Raw genomic sequence first — 26,996 nt, forward strand, 5'->3', positions numbered from 1 at the left:
GACTCTGGATACAGGTGCTACTCCTTGCTCTCGTGGTCGTTCCAAAGAGCATGGCTTAGGTGCTTGCTGTGGAGGCACAGACGTGATGTCTTTGTCTCGTCAATCTGCTGGAGTTGCATCACCTCTAGGATTTGTCACACCTATGCAGACGTCTACTCTAGTCTCAGCCGTCTGCAAATGATACCCCTATGGGTGCTACTTCGATAGATACTACCCCAGTCAGTACACTAGATATACGGGGGTCTCCTGGATATTCCTAGGAGCGTGGTCGTAGGTGGGAGAGGACCCATCTTAGGCATACCCTCTACCTTGCAGATGATAGGTTAGGAGCCATCATCATGAATGATGAGGGGAGGAGGGTGATGGCTCGCATGAGAGAGTTGTGCTAACAAGTTTTTTGGCACAACATCTTGGATCATTGGAAAAACATACCAGAGGGGAGCAAGGACTGCATAGTAGCATCCTTGCATGAGGAGTTTCTAATACCAGCCACAGTAGATAGGTTTTCTATAGGCTGGGTGATGGAGTGCATACGTGCACATATGTCACACAAACGATCAGACGCATAGAAGGCACTCAAGAGTGGGGCTGCAAAGCATGAGTGGCTAGACGCGAACGATTGGCACCGATTGAGGGAGGAGGCTACAGATTCTCCAAGACGTTGAAGACAGCAGTGCGAGGCGGCGAGGGCACGACTAGACGCCGGGCTGGTTCATCATCTTGGGAGTGACAGCCATAGGACATATCTGGAGGACTTTGTAAGTTTTTCTTTTATTTTGCTTGCTTATTTTTTGCAATATCCTTTGTACTGACAATCGTGTTTCTAACAGTTAGTATTTTGTTTCCTTTGTAGCACTCCATTACAAATCGTGATCCGACTGGCCTTGAGACTCGATATGTAGAGAGGCATGGTCTCACTGCATTGATCGACCGATTGTAAGGATGTGGTAGCCCTGTAAGTCACTCATCTTTCTTGTTCGTAGTTACCATGTTTACTTAGAATGCATTATTGTATGGGGAACTGATGTGTAGTCGTTTCTTTTTTTGCAAAGTCCGTTCAATGCTCCTTTGCGATGGGACGAGCTTTCCGATGGCAATGATCTATAGCTCACCCTTGGATCCCTGTAGCTCACACACCCTTCTTTTTTGGTCACATGATCTATGTAGACATATTCTATGTAGTAGTGATATCTTGCCATGATTGTACCAGTCACTTTTATCATGTGATCACATATTTATTTCATGTATCAGTGTTATGATTTAAGTACACTTTGTCTTTATTTACACGAGCATTGTACACAGTGCAAAAACTATTTTGTATGCCCCAAATAAAGCACATAGTGCTATATGTCCCCTGCCACTTTTTTTTTTCCTGCTACCATCGCAAATTTGCCTGCACTCATCATTATTGGTGTCGTTATTAGCATCGCAAAGCGTCGTTATCAGTGTCTCTATCAGCGTTGCTGATATCGACGTAAATAGTGATGCTGATAACGACGCTAATACCGACTGTTCTATGGCATCGCCAATAACAACCCTTTTTGCGAACGACGGGGGAAAATTTCTTTATTTACATTTTCGTTGCTTTTAACGTCGGTATAAGGCCTATATCTTGTAGTGCTACTCAATGTAGCCAAAAGTTTTATGTTGATCCCCTCCTCCAATGTCATTGTGTCGCACTATCCCCTTCATCTTGAAGTTGTCCCAAAACATGAAGCACTCGGAGCCATCATACAATGGACAATAGTCTATATGATATCCTTGATTTCATGAGCCATTCTAATTGGTAGTCCTTCCCTTCTACACACACCATACAATGTGTGTGTGTGTGTGTGTGTGTGTGTGTGTGTGTGTGTGTGTGTGTGTGTGTGTGTGTGTGAATAATTGTGGTTACTCTATATTTGAATTTCAATTTAAGATTGTTCAATAAAGATTAATAGTAGTATAAGGATTATGAGAGATTATGGTTCATTTACTTTTAAAAGAGATTCTTAAATATGATTACATTTTTAAAAATTCTTAATTTGAATATGTAATTTTCTTTAAAATATTCTTAAACCTACTAAAGAGTAAATAGTAATAAATATAAGTATAGTAACAAGGTAATCATGCATCATCTTTACATAAAATTTTAATTAATTACTTAAATATTCAATCCTTGGGTATTGTGCTTATGAATGATGAGGGAGAGAGAGTCATGGCATGTATGCATATGTTGTGGCAATAAGTCTTTTGGTATAATGTATTGGATAGATGGAAAACTAAACCAAAGAAAAACAAGGACTGTATGATAGCATCCTTACACAAGGATTTCTTGATGTCCTTTGCTATCAATCGTTTCTCCATAGGATGGATGATGAAGCAAATGTACATATACATGTTCCACGTATGATTAGATGCATGGAAGGCATTACAAAATGAGAGAGGGAATCATGGCTAGCTAGGCCACAAGGATTGAAGGAAATGTAGAGAGAAGGCCACTTCCTCTCTATAAATAGCAATGGTGGTAGTAGTAGCAGAAGACACTAAGGGTGTGGCTAGAGATAGGAGTCGTGCATCACCTTGGGAGTAGTGACCATAAAACCTACTTGGAGTATTTTGTAAGTTTCTATTTGTTATTAAGGCTTTCCCATTTTATGTTGCTCATAGTACTAATGTAAGTCTAACAATACTAATTTATCCTCTTTGCTACAATACTCTATCACAAATTGAAATCCTACCAGCCTCTAAATAAGATATACTAAAAGACATGATTTGGTTGCACTCATTAACAAGCTCTATGTGATGATGGTGGTCCATTACATTATGCATCATTAGATAGTGTAGCAAATTTATAATTCTTATTATATCTTTCGAATTTGGATTGATATTTGGTTATGTTGTAGAGCCCTTTCAATGATACGTTGCATCGCCATGAGCTTTGGATGGTGACCAACTATAGGAGTTTGGATACTTGGAGCACCCTTCTCCTTTTTACTTTTTGCTATATCTTGGCTATTACATACAACTTATAGTTCTAGACACATTTTTCCTTCATTATATGCAACTCACATTGAGTGATATTTATAGACACTTTACCTATTGTTACTCTACCCTATGGCTTCTTAGAGTTCTAACTTAGCCATGTTATCATTGTACATTTTGGGACATTTAGACAATGATTTTTTATTTTTGATAAAGTGTCTATAGTTTATCGAATGATGTACACTCTCTAAATTTAATAGTATGATTGGTTTTTGATGCAATGTGGCAGAATATTTTTCTTAACCCCATGTGGCTAGAAGGGTGCAATCATGCCACCTTAAAATTTTTCTTTGTCTATATTAGTATTGTTATTTTTACTACAACCATTGCTATTAGCATCACTATTCATTGTAATAATCACTACTATTATCGTTGCAATATAAAATCATTGCTATTAGCATCGATATAGCAATTATTCTATGGCGACATTTTTAGAAACAACAAGGGAAATTTATCCATAGACTAAAATGTTTCCAAAAATGTTGATATAGGCCCCATATTATAGTGTTCTAGGTACATAGAGATAGCAAGGTAATAAAGTGAACCCTCTTTCTTAAGAAACTTACAAAGCATAATCTTATAATTTAACAATATCTTATCAAATCCAATATCCCATTTATTGAAGTCATGCCAATACTCTTATTTTGCTCAAGATGCAACCCTTGATGACTTGTCATTTCTTACTATTCATGTCTAACTATTGTATTGCTATGCTTCAATCATTTTATTTCTATTTTGCTAGAAACACGTCTTCTAATTCATACAAAAGATAGATCATTATTAGCTTATTATAAAAGCATACACTAATTGAGGAGTGCTTCTATTTGTGTCTTTAACTTTTATACAATATTTATGTGATTTTACTTCACATTCATGGATTTCTATGTACACATGTCAATCAATTCTAAACTATTTCATCCTTAAAAGATATTTGTACATATGTCTTTTGAGGTTATTGCATACACACAATTGCCCTTACATATGACCGCATCAATAGTGAACTTAATACACCTTTAATAGAAAATCTATAATGCTACTTATAAGACATCATAGTATTTCAATATGCTCGTAATGTCTCACACAACAAATTTTCAATGATTGCTACTAGATGCATCTTGTAGCTCATCTATCATGCGAACATGCTTAGCTCAACATATTTTGTCAAATTTATCAGCCCATTAGGATGTAAACAAGTTGGAAGTTTGTTTGATCATTTAAATCTACTTTACTTAATCATCAAGGGTACAAGTTTAATCCAACCAAGATGTGTGTTACACATTCTAACTAATGGCTTGTGATTGGGGTTGTTGTTGACGCCTCATTCTAAAGGTACTCTTGAAGGAAGCTTGTCTTAGTCGAATGGTATGATTGTGCAATTGACTCTCGGGACTCCTTTGGATGGCATCTCTCTCTTCTTGTAGTGCCTGGGCAACAACGACAGCTTGATGTTGCAAATCCTCAGGTATCAGCACTTGTGCATTGTCCTAAAACATGGAGACATTTTGAAGCAATCATAAACATACTTTGGAACATAAGCATGTGAAATTACCTAAATGTGTTGGAATGTAACTCAAGTATTTTGAATCACAAGTGCGATCTCGTGAGAATATGTCATTTAGAGACCAGAACAATCGGAGTCGATCTAATTGACAAGGTATGGGGAATAATCATATAACATGCATAACCAAGATGTTCACATATATATGCAATGTCCTATGATTGCAGTCATACGTGTTAAGTGAGATATTGTAGTGCCATTCAAACGCCCTCTCAATAAGCGTCACCATATAGTTATGAGCATAGAAACATAACAGTGATCATAAGCATAATCACGTAAGAATGCCAGTGATCATAAGCATAATCACGTAAGAATGCTCCTGGCAAGATCTAATCAGAATGCAATAATATCGTCATGAGCGCAGTACTTGTGAAAACATCATCAGTTGCCTATCATAATCATCATCATCGAGTGGTTCTGTAGGGTTAATCAAGCATCATTATCATGTGAGGTAATATCATACAGGGTTAATCAACTTAGGGCCGAGTTTACCTTAATGGTGTGGATGAGGGTGTCTAAGCTTTTGATCTTGCGATGAGGCCAGCGAGAGACGCCACACTCACGGCATTTCCTCTTGAGGGCGGTGACGCCCACGCCGAGCTGCTTGGCGGCGTCCTCGATGGGCATGCAGAAGTAAGGCGACAGCACCTCCAGGCTCCCCACCATGCCTACTCGCACCGACGATGCGCGCTTCCGAGTATGAGCATTCATATATTGCTGATTGCGAGCACTGGGTATAGGTGTACACTCAGTTGGAGCCTCCTGCGTGTTAATTATGCCCAAACTATTGTTCCTGACCAGCTCCTCGTTATCATCCTCGTCGTCATTACTAGCCAGGTAATCGTCCATGCATCCTCTGCAAATCACCGTCGATGATCCTTCCTTCGGGCTCGCAGTGCTGCCCGCGGCAGTTAATATATGGCTTGTCAGGAAGTCCTCGTCCAAAACATGCAGGCTCTCGAGCTGCTCCCATGGCGGGCTGAGGGGAGAATCGATCGGCATCCTCGTTTCAGTCTGAACTCTAATATTTACATTCCTTTCTTCTGGCGCGGGAGAGAGAGAGAGAGAGAGAGAGAGAGAGACAGAGAGAGCGCTCTTTGTGTCGACGATCTGTGCATACAAGATTCTCCCTGTGTTTCTGTCTGTCTGTCGTCGATGCTTGATGACCAGTCCGTCGCTCTTTCTCTTGATCTCCACACGTGCGGCAACTCGATTCATTCATGCAACACACATGCCCGCCTTTTTCATCAATCTTCCGTTATAAAACCTTAACACGTTTATGTTTACGTGTGGAAGCACCACCCTTTTTACGTTACCTGATCCGTTACGTGAACATTTTATGCTCTCTCTCTCTCTCTCTCTCTCTCTCTCTCTCTCTCACACACACACACACACACACATTCATGTTCGAAATTCAAATACTAGGCTTTTATATACCAAGGTATATCAATAGACACACGAAAACAAGTGTGTTTTCTCAAAAATTTGAGTATCCAAAGAGCAAATGCTGATGAGAAGATATTTACAACACCACCAAGGTGAACCTACGTGGCACATGTAAAGTTCTCCTCACATCCATGAGACCTCTCATTTAATCATGGCCGAAAATTTTCCATTTAGGTATAACCTTTTCCATCATGCTACTACTTTTTGAATAGGTGTCCAAACTAAAACCAATGAAATAAGAGCATTTGATGCAAGTTTTCTAAACTTCTCTTTTTGTAGAGTAAAAAGGAACACATAGGTCTAGGACAGAAAACATATACATGTATTTGAGGGCTTGTGGACTTGTGATGTTTAATTAGATTTATCATGTCTACATCATCCAAATATATAACAAAATACATGTTATAAAACAAATGTCGTAAATAGATGCTTAGATATCATCTGAACAAGACTAGTGTTTCCATGCGTTGAAAGGTAATTTTGCAAACAAATTGAGCTAGGAGGTGTCAGTAACATAACATTTAGTTAATAACATGTCCATGGACATTGATTGGTAGCATATGCTATTTGTATTTCCTTCATTTTTCCAAAAGTTCATTTTAAAATTACATTTTTTTCAACGTGCCATTTCTTAATAATATTAAAATCTAATTCAGATATGGGTTGTCTTCTCTCTCTCTCTCTCTCTCTCTCTCTCTCTCTCTCTCTCTCTCTCTCTCTCTCAATTTGACAAAGCAACTTGTGTCTCTTCATGGTGGATACACAAGTCTATAACACCCTCCTTCATTCTTGCTTTCATAGTCAATCTCATCTCTTCAATAGCATCTTGAGAAAACAACCACACTTTTGATACCATAGATGAACGTGTCTTATGCATTTGCAAGGCAACCATGGCTATGTGATGAACCTCTCTTTCTCTCTATTATTTATGTGATGTATACCTCTATTTATTTGTTGTACACCTTTGAAGAAAAATTGTTGCTAGGTAGCACCTATACGAGGGGATGAGTGCCTTGAATGGTTCTCCATTAGTATGGGCCACGTTGTCATGGGATTTTATATTTACAGTGTGAAAAATGGAGATATTATGGATCATGTAGGTCTCCATACTTGGTCTACAAGAGCTTCAAGACACGTTACATGACATAATGCAGTGACTCTTTAAGTTCATTTTTCTTGGATGTCACTTAGTTCAACAAGTCTATTAGGTTTGAGCACGGGACATGGTATATGCCTTTATTAGTGACTTAGGCAACTTGAGTATGCCTTATGCAACTTAAAGTTATATAGGTGAAGCACATGGCCATTAGCATGAAATGCACCGCAAATCACGGGCGTGGGCTGCAAGGAGAGTGATGACCATAGGAGTCTCCAAAGCATGCAACTGAAGTTCAAGGGGAACAATCAAGAATAAAGGGGAGAAAGATAAAATGTATCTTTGTATGCATTTTGGGAGAGAGGAGGAGAGCTATGGGGCTGTCCTGAATAGGGAAGAACAAGGAATCCATGACCAATAAGGCCTCTTCTTGCTTCATCTTCATTCTCAGAGCTTTTCTTTATGCTTAGAGCTTGGTTCTTGCTCCCAGAATCTATTGTACCACTTGGGACAGCCAAAGGTGTGATTTTTCCTGGTCTATGGACTATTTTGGACTGTTAAAAACTGTCATAAATAGGGCAGCCCACAGTCCACTCAATTTGGAAGAGCTTGCAAGCGATCTAAGTGAATGTATATGCTCGATACAGTCCCTAAACAGTAGGGCAACCTTGGGCATTCATTAGAAAGGCTTAAGATTGGATTTGTATACATTTTTTAGCCTTTATTGAGGTTAAAATACACTCTTATTAACATGATTGTAGTGCTTCTTTAGCTTTGACAGGGATTTGGCAAGAGCATTTGATATATGGCTTGGTTGTAGTGGCTTACATATCATTTTGAGGTGAATATCTATAGTAGTCAATGGATGGCAGCAGCATGGATCATGGATTATGATTATGGGTTATGTTATGTCACTAAAAGATACATGCTCAAAGCGACAAAAATGTTCATTAAAAAAATTGCCCCCTTCGTCGCTAAATGTGTTGGTATCAGTGTCTCCATAAAATCATCACTATTGAAAGGAGAGAAGGATCAAAGCTTACTTGGAAGTGCTATGGTGGAAGAGCAAGAGCAAGAAAGAGAGAGAGACCAAATGGGAACTCAAACAGTCACAATGTGTGACCGGGCCTTCCTTTATTCAAACTGTCACTAAAAGAGTAAAGAATAAAGTGACGGTGATGGGCAACCACCACCTGTAGTGTGCAGTGGTAGGTATTGTCAGTGTAGTAATACACAGGCGGCAAGGCAGAGGTGCCTTTACCCCCAACAACCTCCCACTTAAAGGCAAATTTGCCCCAGTGAGGAGTGAAAAGAAAAAAGAAAATATAGTATAATATACACATGTACAACAAGATAAGGAAAAACATCAGCTCATCCAACATCCATCAATCTCTTGAGGAAGGCAAGCGCTCAATAGTGAGGCTTTTTGTGAGCAGATCTGCAAGATTTTCATCACTGGAGATCTTGACAAGATCAACAGACTTGTCCTCCACGACCCCACATATGAAGTGATATCTCACCTCAATGTGTTTTGTCTTCGCATGGAAGACCGATATTCTTGGCTAGCTAAATAGCACTCATAGAATCCAAATGCAACGTAGGTATAGTATCAATCCCAAGGTCATGAACCAAACAGCCCAACCATGTGGCCTCCTTACAAGCCTCAGTGGCTGCAACATACTCGCCTTAGTAGTAGAGAGAGCCGTACACTTTTGAACCCTGGACATCCAAGAGACAACACCTCCAGCATAGGTGAATACATAGCCACAAGCATGGACTTCTTACTATCTACATGTCCTGCATAATCGGAGTCTGTGTATCCCACAACTCCTGTATCCTTCCTACCATAGCAAATACACATATCTCATGTGCCTTTCAAGTATCTCATGATACCCTTCACAGCATCCCAATGTTTCTTGCCAGGTGTAGCCATATAGCGTGCCACAACACCAACTGCAAAGGCAATATTTGGAGGAGTGGCTATCATGGCATACATCAAACTGCCCACGATTGATGCATAAGGGATCTTGGCCATCTCGGTCTTCTAATCATTTGTTTGCAAATAATCGGCCTATGAAACCTTCACATAAGAAGGTAATGGATAGCTAATAGGCTTCACGTCCTGCATGCGGAAACACTCAAGGACTTTATGAATGTATTCCCTCTGTGAGAGGTAGAGTAGTCCTTGATGCCTGTCGTGCTTAATGCGAATACCAAGAATGTGAGAGGCCTGCCCCAAATCCTTCATCTCAAAGCTCTTCTTTAGTTGAGATTTAAAAGTGTCCATCTCATCATGAGCTTTCCCTACTATTAGCATATCATCCACATAAAGTACCAGAATAAGCAATGAGCCATCATGGGCTTTCTTCGTGTAAAGACACGGATCCATAGTAGTCCTACTATAGCCCTATAACTGCATAAAGGCATCAAACTTATGATACCACTCCCTAGGTGCCTGCTTCAAGCCATAAAGACTTTTCTTCAACTTGCACACTAGGTGCTTCCTGCCAGGTTCTGCAAAGCCCATAGGCTGCTCCATGTATATCTCATCATGCAAATCCCCATGCAAGAATGCAGTCTTGACATCCATTTGATACATGTCCAAGTCAAGCTGCGTGACTAAGGCGCGACTAAGACCAAAACCAAGTGTAGGGTGGTCATCTTGACTAGAGGAGAAAATACTTCATCAAAGTCAACTCCATGCTCCTGCTTAAAACCCTTAGCAACAAGTATTGCCTTATAATCCGGCTTCGAGTGTCCAGGGGTGACTGTCACTCCTCCACATAGCCTCATCATAGGTGAGAGGCTTTCCTGCATCTGTAACTAATACATAATGCATTGAGGGCTCAAATCTATCACATGGATGTCTAGCTCTAGGAGACCGTCTCACTATAGGCTTTGTTGCATGTCTAGCATCCTATCCAACACCTTGGCCATGTATACCAACTCCTGTTGTAGGCTGTCCAACTGACTATGTAGGAGCACATGGCTCCTCTTGGAATATAACCCTGCATATCTCTACCGTCTTCTCAGGTTGCCTCTCAGGCTGCTACCTATGCATCTTGTCATCATGGAAGACTACATCATGGCTGCGGATGACTTTTCACCCCTACGGATCCTAGAGGCAGTAACCCATCTCGCTTGCATCTCCATAGCCAAGGAAAATGCATTTGACACTCTTAGGATCCAACTTAGTTTGCTTGTCCTTAGGCACATGATGGTAGAATGCCTCACATCTAAAGACACGTAGATGTGCATAAGACAGAGGTTTCCTAGTTCATACCTTCTCTGCAACCTAGAAATCCAAACCACTAAAAGGTGATCTATTGATGACATGCACAACTGTACTAACTGCCTAAGCCCAAAAGCTCTATGGTAGGCCTGCATGGCTAAGCATATTGCGTACACACTCCTGGATGGTTCTATTCATCCGCTCAGCCAAACCATTCTGGGGTGGGGTATAGGGAGCGGCTTAATACCCCTCTTATCAGATAGCTGCTCAAAGGCATGTGACACATATTTTTCCCCATTGTCAATCCTAAGGCATTTCAGCCCACGCCCAGTCTGTTCCCAACCAATGCAAGCCATCTCTAAAAGCCAAGACATCTTACTTAAGCTTAATGGGGTAAGCCCAGACTTTACGCGAAAAATCACCAATGAACATCACAAAATACTTTGCACCACCCATAGATTGACAGGGCATGGGTCCATAGACATTCGAATGTACCAATGCCAAGGGCTCACTCATGTATGTCCTACCAAACTTCTTATGCATATTCCTTGTCTACCATGAAGACAATGCTCACATGAATCAAAACATGCATAGTCAAGGGGCGGTAAGTACTGCAAACTAGAAAGCATTTTCATTCCCTTCAAGGACATAAGGTCCAAATGGGCATGCCAAAGAGATACATGTGGAATGGAACTCATTGACAAAACATGGTCAACAGAGGACCCATCAACTACAAGAGGATAGAGGCTGCCAGCCTTGGCACCTCTAGCAAGCACAAGTCTACCACGAGTGATCTTCCAAGCAGAATCCCCAAATGAAACATGAAATCCAACATCATCAAGCTGCCCTGTTACAGACATAAGACTACATGTAAGCGCAATTACATAATGTACATCATGTAATAGAAAAGTACTCCCAGTAGAGAACAGCAATTGTACATCCCCAATGCCAACAATAGCAAGTGACCTGTCATCACCCAAACGGATTGAACCAAAGACAATGTGGTAGGAGTGAAACCATTCACAACATGATGTAACATGAAATGAAGCACTAGAATCCAAAAGCCAGCACTATGTATACAAAGAGTGAGCCTCGATCAATGGCATAGCATCATAAGAACTAGCTGCAAGTATGTACTCCCCATTAGAGTCATCAGTCTGCATGACATTGCTTTTCTCTATTTTCGCACTTGATTTCACAGGTACCATGTTATGATCAAAGGACATTTCTTGTACTTTGTCTTTCCCCTTCTCTTTGCGCCTCTCATTGCGCAACTCATGACACTGGGCGTATGTGACCCTTCTTGCCGCAATGATGACATGACACATTAGCATTTCTCCCACGAAACTTACTACGCGACTTACCCTGTGACTTAGACCTAGACTTCTACGAGTCTCTACCATGGCCATTCCCACAGTCATTCTTTCCATTACCATCTCTGCCTTGAACAATCAAATAATGCAACCCATGAGAGGGATCCAAGTTCTTATGGTTGACCTCTTCCTACAAAAGAGCACTCTCTACATCAAACAAGTTCAAAATAGTAGCAAGAGCACATAAGTGATGCCAGGAGGCACATTTCACGGTGGATTCCATGCCGCGGTGGATTTCGTGAGGTTTTACGGTGGATTCCGTAAACTTTGATGACCGGGGCTCATACACAAAGTGGATTCTTTGTGCAAGAAGTTGATGGGGATGCCTGTCCTTTTCGGGCATTTCATTAATTTAGTGTGTACATGGGTGATTCCATAGTGGGTGATTCTGCAAAATGCATATTAAATTAATAAACGTTTATGAGTTTAGAGTGCGCACTCGTAATAAATTAAGGTTAGGATTTATTTCTAACCAGTTGATTTATTTATGTAGCTGAAGACTGCTAGGTATTCACTTTTATCGGTTTAATTGTATTATTTTACTAACGATTGTGAATGCTTCAGTTGATGTGTAGAGATAGCAGCAGTGGCGGAGGAAAGCATTGGTGGATAGCGAGTATTCGATTTATGGATTATATTTTGATGGGCGCATACCTTAGCCATGACGCCTATATTTTGTCACGCCTATTTATTGAGGCGTCGGATATTTATTATTATTTTGTATGCGCATGGGCGCATGATTATGTTATTTCTATTTGGACATTGTATTGGGCGTGTCAGACTCTTTGGGCACCGTCCATTAGCTTTATTCCTATTTTTGTGTTAAAGCAAACTCAAAAGCTAAAAGCTTGCTATTTTGTAATTTGGGCTATTATTTGAACTTGAAGATGAATAATACATAAAATACATGCTTTGTGGAGCGCTCACACAAGGCATGGGGGGAGATTGTACCCAATTGGTCTCTTGCTCTTGTCGTTCATGCTTTTTACATTGTAATTTGTGCAAAAAGTAGAGTTCTATTGTTCTTGGGACCTTCCGGCATTCACTACGCGAGCATACAGCATCCGATCTGCGCACCAGTGGTATTAGAGCGAAGCTGAGATCAAGAGCTTCCAATCGCTACCTATCTCGTGCGAAGGCGGAGCTCCTGGAACGATCGGGCTCTACGGTCAATCTCGTTGCGAACCGTCGATACAGGCAAATTTCTGGCGATCAAGAACCCCTGTTTCCATCATCGGATCGCGAAGGACCGGTCTGCAAAGACAGAGGACCACTCCTATATCTCCCTCTCCAAGACGTTTTTTTTCCACAGATAGTAAGCTCCATAGCTCACAAGCTTCAAATCTTTTATTTTTAGTAAGCTTAGTATTAAAGCTTGCTAAGCTTTAAGAAGCTTAAAGCTTTGAAAAATTCAATGCGAGCTCTCAGAGTGTGTCCGAATTTTTTGCCGCTGACAAAAAAACGGCCCCCCCACGAATTGTGCCATTTATTGTTGATTAAGCTTCAAGCTTAATCAATTAAGCCATAGTCACACAAGCTCCTTAATCAAACAAGTCCTCACAAACTTCAGGTCACACCCAACCAATCAAGTTCAGCAAGTTTTTTCAAGTCAAGTTCCGCAAGTTCTGTAAAGTGACTAAGTTTTGCAAGTCTTCATACTCTACAAGTCACATAAGTCTGCAACTCTGCAAGTGAGGCAAGTCAATTGGAGTCAAAACTGACTTCTGTCTAAAACTCCTAGAAGGGCTATTCCTGCGCAGAAACTGTTGAGAATCAGCAATCACACTCAAACAGCCTCTTTATATGGAGTCTCAGGGTCAAGGACATGTAGGCTAACTTATCCCATATGCACAATGGTGCCTACTGCAGTTTCCTACTTTCCTATAAAGCATTGTACTTGCTTCCTTTCTTAATGCAATGATAGTACTCTTTTCATTTCAGTAAAGTGTCAATGTCATTGTCCACATACACAAGATTGTGTTTATGAGTCCAAGTCTCAATCTTGGAACCTAATTCACTTGTGTAACAAACAGTGTCCTTTCCATCATGAGTCTACATTTCTTTTTCCATCCTCCATAGCTTCCGGTTTTGCCATGCTCTAGATCCCGCATTTCTCACATGGTATCAGAGCCCAGTTGGGCATGGCATTGCTTGTCTAGCCTCTCTTGATTCCTTTCCACCTCAGTCTAGCTCAATGTCAGCTCATGACTTCATCTCCCAACTCTACTCTCACTGAAGCTTCCATGGCAGCCATAGCCAGCAGCACCCTGTCAGATTGAACTGCTTATATCTCACTCCACAGGTCAAATCTCTTGGAGCTTCCTTCTGGAAAAGTATTCCCCAACTCATAAAGCTTCCCTGTATCACATCAATCCAGGACATTGGACCATCTGGAGCTCAGCATTGTGAAAATCCCCAATCTCTGCTCTGTGTCTGCCATAGCCAGACAGGACCTACCTTGCTTGGAGCTTCCATAACTCTTAAACCAGGCCATTTCAGCCCACGATTTCTTCTGGAGAGTTGTTCCTCTGCTCAAGGCGCTTCATCCTGGCATGATAATCGATGACATTGCTGCTCCCTGGCTTCAACATTGTGCAAATCGCGGATTCCTGTCAGAAATGCGCCTGCTGCTGTTCGACGTGTTTGCGTGCTACATACTGACCACGATTTTGATCATCATGATAGGGCTTTTATAGCCCATGAAATCAGCTTCCTAGGCATATAAAAATTTTTGAAAATGATCCACTGTAGCTCCTGCAATCAACAAAAAACCAGGCCCCTGTCTCAGAAACCCTAAATTCCACCATAGCCAAAGCTTCAAAATCTTGACATTTTTTCACTGTTTCTCTCATTGAAGTTATCAACAGTGATTTTAATCACTGAGCAATACTCTCTGAAGTTCATTAAAGTACTTTCACTCAGATATGAAGGCATCAGCATCAAATCAAGAAGGGGAAGATTACTTGGAGTTACTTGGAGTAAAAAGACTTTTGCAAATTTGGTATTCATTGACACTCAGTTAGTGTTTTTTAGCACTTGTGTCTCTCAATCAATTCTTCTGTTGCTCAAATCTAATAAAGTCTGAAGTTGATTTGCTACTGTTCCCGTAAATCTAACATGGGCAAAGACTCTCCAAATGCTCGATTCAAAGGAGTCGGATTCCACACTTGGCAAACCCGCATCAAGCTCATCCTGATGAAGAAGGGTCTCTGGGCCATCACAAATGGCAAAGAGAAGAAACCTCGGGACGCGGACCTTGCAACTACTTGGCAAAAGAATGATGACAGAGCTCAGGCCATTATCAAACTGGAGCTAAACGACAGTTATATTCATCATGTGGATAACTGTGAGACCTCACAGGATACATGGAAAAGACTTGACACCCTGTTCGGTGCACAATCTAAATCATCAAAGTATGGTCTCCTGATTGAGTTCTTCAGGCTTGAAATGAAGTCCAGCACATCACTTGCCACACATCTTAATTACATGGAAGGACTCCTAACCCAACTTGCAGGAATCAACATTAAAATGGATGAAGATGTTTGCATCGGTGTTCTACTTAAGAGCTTGCCTCCTGAATATAATAATGTATCAACAACTTTAATCAACATGCCAAATCCTGAACTTGTTGATATCCAGGCATCACTATTAGAAGAAGAAAAGAAGCTAAAAACCAAAGAAGAACCAAGTACCTCTAGAGATGAGCATGCATTATATGTTGGCAACAGGTACAAAGGTAAGAAGGATCAGCTCTTTTGTGACTTCTGCAAAAGGACCGGACACACCGAGAAGTTCTGCCACGCAAGAAAGAGATCCCAAAAGGCCTATCTAGTCGCAGTCAAAGAAGAAGAAGAAAATGGAGGAAAGGAAGAAGAAGATGAAGATAAAGACCACCAGGATCGGAAGGACAAGACTCATCAGTCCTTGTACTCTCATAATTCTGATAGACTGTTTTAATAGCCTTGTATTTTCCTTGCCCTAATGATTCCTGCCATAAGCTTTGTAAACTCCTTATGTAACTTGGCATTACAGTCCCTGTACACTTTGTGAGGCCTCTGTTACAGCCTCTGGATGTCCACCATGTTTATGGTACCCACACTTAGCTTTTTCTGCGACAGCCTCTGGTGTTTTGCCATGTCTGTGGCATGCCCACACTTTGCAGGTGGTTCTCATTACAGCCTCTACACACTTTGTGCCTTTCCTAGTTGTGATTGAGGAGGGGTGTTGAGAATCAGCAATCACACTCAAACAGCCTCTTTGTATGGAGTCTGAGGGTCAAGGACATGCAGGCTAACTTATCCCATATGCACAATGGTGCCTACTGCAGTTTCCTACTTTCCTATAAAGCATTGTACTTGCTTCCTTTCTTAATGCAATGATAGTACTCTTTTCATTTCAGTAAAGTGTCAATGTCATTGTCCACATACACAAGATTGTGTTTATGAGTCCAAGTCTCAATCTTGGAACCTAATTCACTTGTGTAACAAACAGTGTCCTTTCCATCATGAGTCTACACTTCTTTTTCCATCCTCCATAGCTTCCGGTTTTGCCATGCTCTAGATCCCGCATTTCTCACAGAAACTCCGAACTGCAAAGTTGTTCATTGGAAGGTACTCTATCCATACGCAGGTTTGCTGAAGCATTTTCAGCATACAAAGAAGGATAAAACATAGATTTTTTGAAGATTGTGAAAGCTATACCCAAAAACACATAAGCCTTGTATTCCCGAACTTGAGTTACGCTCATCCCGCTAACTTGATTTTGAGTGAGAAAGGTCTTTTGAGTTTTGCAGGATGATGGAACCAAGGCGACCTACCTGAGCCTACGATGGAGCAAAAGATAGACTTAATCATGATGCAATTGGAAGAAGAACGAAGGGCTAGGCAAGCATTGCAAGTTCAACTGGCAAATTTACAAAGAGCGTCTATCGACAAAGAAGAACCTCAAGCTGAAGATCTTATTCGACGTACCATTGACGCAACTCTCGAAGCTCAAACCATCCGCAAGGAATCAAAGATAAGTAAAAGAAGTTTCAAATTCCGTGCTTTCAATGGCATACGAGAAGGAAAAACTGTTATTGCATTCATTAGCCAGTTTGACGACTATTTCCATGAGGAAACCTATGCAGAAAAAGATAAAATCAAGTGTGTCACTAATCATTTAGTGGACAGAGCATCTCTTTGGTGGACTGTTGTACGCAAGAGTATAGATTGTCCTGCTACATGGTGTCAAGATTGTGGGAGAGAAGGAAGGAGTCTCACTTGTAGCTTTCTGGCTGAAAACGGTTTTTCTCTCTTAGTTGTGTAAGCCAAAAAGAACTCTAATACAAAGAAATAGAAGAACCCTATATATGGGTCTCAAACCAAACTCAACTAACTAAGGTGGCATACTAACTGAGACACGAACTAGAGTAGATAAGGATAGTTGTCATGTAGCTATTATTCATGGGCGGTGTACCAACCGCATCTGTAACTGACACGTCAGTGACATAAATGCACAACGGTCACCCTGGCGTATCACGAGTGGAGCTCGATATCTCAACACTCCCCCTCGAGCTCAATCCCAATTCCTGCACACCAAGCAGGTCTCTGAACTTGCGCAGCTTCTATGTGCCCAATGCCTTTGTGAATATGTCAGCTATCTGATCTTCTGTGCTGACATAAACTAGATCAATAAGACCTAGTAAAACCCTCTCCCGCACATAGTGATAATGCACCTCAATGTGCTTTGTTCTAGCATGATAGACTGGGTTATTTGCCAAGTGTATACTGCTCATGTTGTCACAATAAATGACAACTGGCCCATCTGTAGGCTGATGCATATCATAAAGTAGCTTATGCAACCAAGCTACCTCACATGCAGCCATTGCTGCGCCCCTGTACTCAGCCTCTGTGCTGGATAAGGCAACTGTAGGCTGTTTCTTGCTACTCCAAGTGACTGCAGCACTCCCAAAAGAGAACACATATCCACTGGTAGATCGTCTATCAGAAATGCTACCAGCCCAATCAGCATCAGTGTATCCATGCAACTGTATCTGAACCCCAGTCTCATAAAATAGTCCATACTGCAATGTGGACTTCACATACCTGAGTATGCGTCTAGCCGCATCCAAATGCGGTTTCCTTGGAGCCTGCATAAACTGACTTACCAATCCAATAGCATAGCTCAAATCTGGCCTGGTAATAGTCATATAAATCAAGCTTCCTACTATGCGTCTGTACATAGTAGGGTCTTCTAGAAGCTCACCTGCATCTGCGCTCAGCTTCACATTCTACTCCAAAGGAACTGAAATAGGCTTACAGCCTGTCATCCCATATTTGCACAGCATGTCCAATCCATACTGCCTCTGCAAGAGCTGTATCCCACTTGGTGATCTAATCACCTCAATGCCCAAGAAATAACGCAGCTCTCCCAAATCCTTCATCTCAAACTTCTGTTTCAATAGCATTTTCACATGAAGGATATCTTCATCACTGTCACCTGTCATAATCAAATCATCAACATAAATGACAAGTAGCATAATACCTTTCTCTGTTTTTCTCACATAAAGTGAGAAATTTGCCTTGGAAATTTGAAAGCCAATAGTGACAAGATACTGTCCTATCTTGTCAGACCATGCTCTAGGTGCTTGCTTCAAGCCATACAAGGCTTTCTTCAACCTGCAAACAAACTCAGGATGAACAGCATGCACATAACCTGGTGGCTGCTCCATATAGACCTCTTCTTGCAAATCACCATGCAAGAAGGCATTCTTTACATCCATCTGATGTAAAGGCCATCCCTTTGATGCAGCCATAGCAATGATTGCTCTTACCGTTGCCATCCTTGCAACCGGACTGAATGTTTCTTCATAGTCAATGCCATATGTTTGTGCATACCCCTTGACATTCTTACCTTTAGGCAAAGGTACCAACTCCCATGTAGCATTTACTTCCAAGGCATCCATTTCTTCATCCATGGCTTTCTCCCATTTTTCTTTTTCCATGGCTTGCTCAAAAGAAGTGGGTTCTGGTTCATGTATCACTTTGACCATATATGCATAGTGAATGGTTGTAAATCCATCATATTTCAGCCTATCCACAGGATACCTAGCTCTCGTAGACCTGTGCAAAGTAGGTTCACTCCCAGGTGCTCTCAAAACATCCCTGGTCTTCCTTACTCCAGGTGTAACAATAGAAGGAATACCCAACTCATCATCAATGCTCTATTCTGAGCCACTGGATTCACCATCCACATAAGAGTGACCTGCATTCACATCAAACATGGGCTGATCAACCTTCTCTTTTCCTTTTCGTGATACCTGCATACCACTATCTGCATTGCTTTGAGAAGATTCTCCTGATCTCAATCTGCCTGTCCATGGCGAAGAATGTGAACCACTGCTAGAGGACGCTCTAGGTCCACTAATATTTTGTGACTGCTATTGTGAATTCTGTGCAGCATTACCATTTTGTGCATCTACATCATCAATCACATTTACTAGTTTATACCAGCTACTCATCTCATCAAAAACAACATCTCTGCTCACTGTAAACTTACGAGTAGAAGGGTTATAGTATCTATATCCTTTTTGCTGCAGAGAGTAACCAATAAAGATGCACTTCTTAGCTTTTGGATCCAACTTGGATCTCAACTCATCTGGCACATGTACATAGGCAATGCAACCAAAAATTTTCAAATGAGAAATATCTGGTTTCCTACCAGTATACCTCTCCTCTGGAGTCATCCCATGTATTGCTGCAGTGGGAGTCCTGTTCATTATATAGACTGCTGTAGCAACTGCTTCAGCCCAGTAAAAATCTGGCAAGTCTTTTTCGTTGAGCATGGCATGAGATACCTCTCCAATATACCTGTTTTTCCTTTCTGCAATTCCATTTTGTTGTGCGGTATGACTGCATGAATATTGCTGCTTTATGCCATGCTCCTGCAAGAACCTTGCAAACTCATTTGAGAGGTACTCTCCCCCTCCATCTGACCTTAGGCATTTTATTTGTAGGCCTGTTTCTTTTTCAATCATAGCTTTAAGAGTTTTGAAATGCCCAAAAACTTCACTTTTCTTTTTCATAAAATACACCCAAACTTTTTTGCTACAGTCATCAATAAAAGTAACAAAATAATGACAGCCTCCAAGAGATGCAGCTTTAGTAGTCCACACATCAGAGTGGATTAATTCCAATGGCTTCTTAATCTCTTGAACATGTCTAGGAAATGGTTTCCTTGCCTGTTTTCCAAACTGACAGGCTTCACATACCTTATGCATTTCTGCAACCTTGAATTTAGGCAATCCTGCAACAATATTTTGGGCTTGCATTGATTTAAGTCGCTGTACATTAACATGACCAATGCGTTTATGCCAGATATCAATATCTGCAACTACACCGGTCCCATGTGCAAACATTGCTGCACTCAATTCAGACATATCTGCATCCAACGTAAACATTATGCCCTTCTTCTTTCCTTTTGCTATCAAGCGACCTTTATTTTTCATATCCTCAACAAAGCATCCATGAGGATTAAATCTGACCTGCAAGCCCTGCTCAACCATTTGACCAACAGAAACCAGATTCTTGGTGATATTCGGGACATGAAATACATCGGACAGGTATTTCTTTTTCCCATCCTGCATAGACAAAGGAATTTTTCCAATCTGCACAATAGGATGTGCAGTATCATCACCAATCTCCACAAATCCTGGTTTTTCCATTTTCCTTGCATCCTCCATCCATTCTGCATGACCTGTCATGTGGTTTGATGCACCTGAGTCAACATACCATACATCGTTGCTTTCTTCTGTACTTGTCACAGAATTATTCATGTGATGCACCATAAACAAATGCTCATTTCTGTCATCACCCTGTCTACTAGAAGATGCATAATTCCCTTGTTGCAGTTTTCCATTCATGATGCCATTCTGCTTTTTATAGCAGTCTTTAGCCATATGACCCATTTTACCACAGTAGTAGTATTCAACATTACTGTTTGCATTTTGGCCTCTTTGCCATCTACCACGACCTCTTTGGCTCCCCCTGCCTCTAGAGTTACCACGTCCTCCTCCATAGGACTGGTTTTCTTGAGTTTGCTGCATATTCTGATTTCTACCACGGCCTCCAAATCGGCCTCCTCTACCTCTGCCTCTACCTCTTCCAGCATTTGAGTAGAAGACAGTTTCTTTTGAAGTTCCTCTTGAAGAAGATGCACCACCATTTCTTTGCTCCTCAAAAATTAGAAGAGCAATCAACTCCTCAAAATCAGAAAATCTTTCACGAACTGAAATGGATGTCCGAAACTGTGCATAATCCTTTCCTAGACCATTCAAGGTCACAGAAACTAAATCATCATCTTCCACTGGCGACCCAATGGAAGCAAGTGCATCTGCAATCTTCTTCACTTTCATGTGGTAGTCATTGATGCTCATACTTTCTCTTTGCACATTATGCAACTCTTGCTTGAGTTGCATTTTCCTGGCTTGCGTATTTGTGCTATACATTTTTGACAAAGTATCCCATGCCTCCTTTGGCGTACTTGCATCCTGAATATGCACAATCATAGAGTCTGAAATACTGATAGACAGCCAGTACATAACTTTCCTGGCTCTCTCATGCCATGCTTTAAATGCCTGCATTTGCTGTTGATTGGGAACATCAGGAAGAACTGGTTCTTCTTCATTTCCTACAACAAATTCCCAATATCCTTTTCCCATAAGGAAATTCGTCATTCTAAACTTCCATGCCTGGAAGTTGTTCTTGTCAAGATTTTCAGTTACAATCTGTGAAAGAGAATCAGACGCCATTACAGAACACTACAAAAAATTTTGTCACTGCAAAAAAACTCAGCTTCACCCTCACAAGGGCAAATCTGCAAAATTGGCGAAAGTGGTATTTGACCACACAGTCACTTCCTAGTGACGATTTTGCATAAACAAGAACCAAGGATGATTCTGAAACTCCCAATGTCTCTGCCACAAGCATACGATGCAATTTCTACTGTAACTTTTCACCGACTTGTAGAACAGTGGTCGCACAGCATAAAATAGGGTCTTTTCCTGAGTGCGTGCAGAAAACTTCCGCCTCCAAAACAGGCCCCGAAATGGCCTCAAAGCAAAAAAACAGGGTCACCATGGGCTAAAGCCCTCTCCCGCAGCATATACTGCCCTCTTGCTTCACCGCGAAGGGCATCTCAACCTGAGACAATGCACTCTTGCAATTTCCAGCTGTGCTACCTGCAGAGATCTGCTCCCAAAACAGAAAATGAAAGCAACACTGCTCCTCTTACCAGAACACCGTGAGCTTGGCTTACTTTCTTGAGCTCCTTACCACGAACAAGGCTCTGATACCATGTCAAGATTGTGGGAGATAAGGAAGGAGTCTCACTTGTAGCTTTCTTGCTTGCACAATGGGGGAATACACACAAAGGTGGAGGCTGAAAACAGTTTTTCTCTCTTAGTTGTGTAAGCCAAAAAGAACTCTAATACAAAGAAATAGAAGAACCCTATATATGGATCTCAAACCAAACTCAACTAACTAAGGTGGCATACTAACTGAGCCACGAACTAGAGTAGATAAGGATAGCTGTCATGTAGCTATTATTCATGGGCGGTGTACCAACCGCATCTGTAACTGACACGTCGGTGACATAAATGCACAACGGTCACCCTAGCATATCACGAGTGGAGCTCGATATCTCAACACCTGGGAGAATTTCAAGAAGAAGTTCATGTAGAATTTCCTTCCTCCACAATTTCATGAGAAAGCTATTAAGCAATGGGATCTTCTTCAGCAACGGGATCGTGAGCCTATTCCTCAGTACACAGAGCGATTTTGGAATGCATTACTCCAGCTATGCATGCTTGAAGACGTACCTGAAGCGACACATAAGCGCAAGTATATGTCTGGACTTCTTGGGCATTACTATGCTGAAGTTAACATGTTCAAGCCTGCTACTCTTGAAGATGCAATTTCACTAGCTCACGACACTGAAGACAAGTTGCGAGGTAGAGACAGACGTCCACAGCAATTCCAAGCCAATGGTAACTATGGATCTAAGCAATTCAATTCCAACTTTAGAAGATTTAATCCAGGTCGTTTCTCTTCATCATCTTTCCGTAAAAATTGGGCAAAACCACCTGCATTACCATCTAATGTCAATCAAAACCCTAAGCCTATTCCATAGCCAAATCCTAATGTACCTAGACTTCCTGCCATTGCAAACAATGTAACCAAAGCTAAGCCAATAGTATGCTATAAATGCCACCAGCCTGGACATCTAGCAGCAAATTGTCATTCGAAGAAGCCACCTGCCCATATCAACTACCTTGGAGCAATGGACGAAGATGAACATGAAGATATGCCTGATTTCACAGAAGATGAGGATGACTCTACTACTCCTTCGGATACTTTACCAAGTATGCCAACTCCACATTCTTTATTGACTATGAAATATTTGGTGCATGGAAAGGAAAAGATTATTTTGCATGATGACGGTAGCACTCATGATTTTATTTCAGTAAAATTAGTAAAAGAATTGAAGTTACAGAATATACCTACGCATTATCGCATCAAAGCAGCATTCTTAGGCACTAAGTATAATGGTACATAGGAAGTGCATGACTTACAGATTCAAATTGGACAATACACTGAAAGAAGAAATTTTCTAGTTGTTCCATTACAGTCGAGTGACATTATTTTAGGTATGCCTTGGCGTCACCAGCATAATCCAGATATAGACTATTCCACACATTCAATGAATATTAATTTTCAAGGAAAATCTATTACATTATATGGTATGCATGCATCTAATGTTTTTCCACTGCTTTCGCATACTCAAGCTAAACGTGCATTACACAAGAGTAGTAAATCTTATCTCATTTGGGTGAATGAACTGCAAGTAAAAGATAATCATATGCATCCTAGGCATAAAGAATTTCTTGCACATTTTAAAGATTGTTTTGCCAACGACCTACCACCTGGTTTACCTCCTTCACGTCCAGAAGACCATAAGATAGATTTGATTACTGGCACACAATCACCTTGCAAAGCACCATATAGACATAACCAGATAGAGAAAAAAGAAATTCAGAGTCAAGTTGAGGAATTACTAAATAGAGGATTGATTAGACCTAGTAGTTCTCCATTCGGTGCACCTGTTCTGTTAGTCAAGAAAAAGAATAATACCTATCGTATGTGCATTGACTATCGAGCTTTAAATAAGATCACTGTAAAGAATAGGTATCCCATTCCTAGAGTTGATGACCTTATGAACAAACTGCAAGGATCTGCTATATTTAGTAAAATAGACCTTAAGTCTGGTTATCATCAGGTGAGACTAGATACGTCAGACATATTCAAGACTGCATTTAGGACACAGTTTGGTCATTACAAATTTTTAGTGATGCCATTTGGATTGACTAATGCACCTGCTACGTTTAGTAGAATGATGAACCGTATATTTCTGAAATATCAATATTGTGTAATTGTCTTCTTTGATGATATTTTGGTGTTTAGTCAAAATGAGAAAGAACATTATGAACATTTGTCATTGGTTTTTCTGTTATTAAAAGATAATCAACTGTATGCAAATCCTGAAAAGAGTGAATTCTTTAAAACAGAAATTGAGTATTTAGGTCATATTGTATCATCTGATGGAATTAAAGTTGATCCTAAGAAAATAGATGCAATATTGAATTGGCATGTACCTAAAAACGTGCATGAGTTACGTTCATTCCTTGGTCTTGCTAGTTTCTATAAGAAGTTTATACGTAATTTTTCATTACTTGCTTTACCATTAACCAAACTTCTGAAGAAAGGTATTGTCTATCATTGGTCCGAAAATCAACATAAATCCTTTGACTTATTGAAACATGCATTAACCCATGCCCCTGTCCTACAGTTTCCTGATTTTAATAGACCATTCTTTCTAGTAGTGACCGATGCTAGTGGATCAGGAATAGGAGCTGTACTTATGCAAGACAATCATCTTATAGCCTATTCTAGTTGTAAGTTGAAACCCTCTGAACTGAAATATTCCACATATGACAAAGAACTATTAGCAGTTGTACAAGCATTAAGACAGTGGAAATACTACTTAATGGGTTCAGAATTTATGATTAAGACTGATCAGCAAAGTATTAGACATTTACTTAGCCAACCCCAAATTTCTGACCGACATATCAAATGGGCATCTTTTATCCAGAGTTTTCATCCTATCATCTAATACCAACCCGGAAAAGAAAATGTAGTGGCTAATGCATTAAGTAGAAGATCTGCCATTCATAATATTTCTATTATATCTTTTGATTCTTTGATTGCTATGAAAGATACTTATCATTAGGATATTGCTTTTCATGCTGATTGGAATAAATTAGTTCAAAATAACTTGATTCCTATTGATTCATTGTCATATAATGATGGATTTATGTTTTATGAAAAGAGATTGTGTGTTACAATTCCATTCCGATCTTTTGTTTTGAATGAGATTCATTGTCCCCCATATCAAGGTCATAGAGGTATCGTATCTACTTTACACATATTAACTGAAGATTTTTATTGGCCGCATATGGACACTGATGTATCTAACTTTGTTTCTGAATGTTTGATTTGTCAAAGAATTAAGAGACATCATGGTAAACAGTATGGATTACTTATGCCTTTGTCTATTCCATCTAAACCTTGGGAACAAATTTCTATGGATTTTATTACTGGTTTACCTAATACTAAATCTAACCATGATATGATTTGGACAGTCATAGATAGATTTAGTAAACAAGCATATTTCATTCCATGTAAGAAAACTTTAACAGCATCACAGGCAGCACAATTGTTTTTGAAAACTGTTTTTACTAACCATGGATTGCCAAAAGTTATTATTTCAGATCGTGATTCTAGATTTTGTAACAACTTTTGGATTACTCTGTTTGCTAACCTAGGCACAAAGATTGATTTCTCATCTGCATTTCATCCAGAAACTAATGGAAAAACAGAAGCCACTAACAACACTATTCTAGATCTCTTACGTACATATACTATTTCTAAACCTCAGACATGGGACACACATTTGCATTTATTACAGTTTGCATATAACAATACCGCACACACATCTACAAAGAAAGCACCGCTTGAAGTCTTTTACGGATATAGATTACCTACACCTGTTGCATCTTTGTCAAATAGAATTCAGAGTGCTGATGATATTGCTAGTATGCATAATACTATTTTTGATGAGGTTAAAGACATGATTGCTAAAGCCCAGCAATCATATACCAAACAAGCCAATAAGAAAAGGCAAGCAATGAATTTCAAAGTTGATGACTATGTTTGGTTGAGAATAGAAAAACGTAGACTAAGTGTAGATAGACACCCAGTTGTCAAATTAGCCCCTAGATTTTATGGACCATTTAGGATCATTCATAAAATAAATGACAATGCATTCAAATTAGAATTACCACCTCACTGGAAAATTCACAACACATTTCACATTAGTTTATTGAGACCATTTAGAGGCCAATTACCTGTACACCCTGTTTATGAAAATCCACCTTTGTTAGAGGAAGAGACTGAAATACTTGAACCTGAAGCTATCATAGACACTGACTTTATGACCACTAGAACTGGCCGAATATATTCTAGATATCTAGTTAAATTTAAGAACCATCCTGTAGAGGAAGCACAATGGATGCACGCTAGAGACTTAAATGCTTTCCCTACTCTGTTAACTCCACATTGAGCTAATAGAAATTGAGGTCAATTGCTATCCCACCCTGGGGGTATGATGCCAAGAGGCATATTTCACGGTGGATTCCGTGCCACGGTGGATTCCGTGAGGTTTTGCGGTGGATTCCGTAAACTTTGATGACCGGGGCTCATACACAAAGTGGATTCTTTGTGCGAGAAGTTGATGGGGATGCCTGTCCTTTTCGGGCGTTTCATTAATTTAGTGTGTACATGGGTGATTCCATAGCGGGTGATTCCGCAAAATGCATATTAAATTAATAAACGTTTATGAGTTTAGAGTGCGCACTTGTAATAAATTAAGGTTAGGATTTATTTCTAACCAGTTGATTTATTTATGTAGCTGAAGATTGCTACGTATTCACTTTTGTCGGTTTAATTGTATTATTTTACTAACGATTGTGAATGCTTTAGTTGATGTGTAGAGATAGCAACAGTGGCGGAGGAAAGCATTGGAGGATAGCGAGTATTCGATTTATGGATTATATTTTGATGGGCGCATACCTTAGGCATGATGCCTATATTTTGTCACGCCTATTTATTG

The 26,996-nt window shown here is 40.3% G+C and overlaps 1 protein-coding gene across 1 annotated transcript; it reads right to left on the bottom strand.

Moving 5' to 3' along the window:
* Positions 1-4,176: 4,176 nt before the first annotated feature.
* LOC148008893 (protein RKD3-like) lies at positions 4,177-5,717 on the bottom strand. The gene is made up of 2 exons (XM_087673954.1): positions 5,075-5,717; positions 4,177-4,508 (listed from the first exon to the last, which is right to left on the bottom strand). The coding sequence occupies exons 1-2, from the start codon at positions 5,582-5,584 to the stop codon at positions 4,305-4,307; spliced, it is 714 nt and encodes a 237-aa protein (XP_087530080.1). The 5' UTR covers positions 5,585-5,717; the 3' UTR covers positions 4,177-4,304.
* Positions 5,718-26,996: the final 21,279 nt, after the last annotated feature.

The sequence above is a fragment of the Lygodium microphyllum genome, unplaced genomic scaffold (genome assembly GCF_053477565.2).
Source record: "Lygodium microphyllum isolate KBCC unplaced genomic scaffold, Lygodium_microphyllum_v1.1.10 scaffold_51, whole genome shotgun sequence".
Classification (NCBI taxonomy): domain Eukaryota; kingdom Viridiplantae; phylum Streptophyta; class Polypodiopsida; order Schizaeales; family Lygodiaceae; genus Lygodium; species Lygodium microphyllum.

Excerpts from the sequence above, each read along its gene's own strand:
- LOC148008893 (XM_087673954.1), bottom strand. The coding sequence starts at position 5,584 with ATGCCGATCGATTCTCCCCTCAGCCCGCCATGGGAGCAGCTCGAGAGC. Across the intron at positions 4,509-5,074 it reads CCCTCATCCACACCATTAAG|GACAATGCACAAGTGCTGAT; the intron begins GTAAACTCGGCC and ends TCCATGTTTTAG.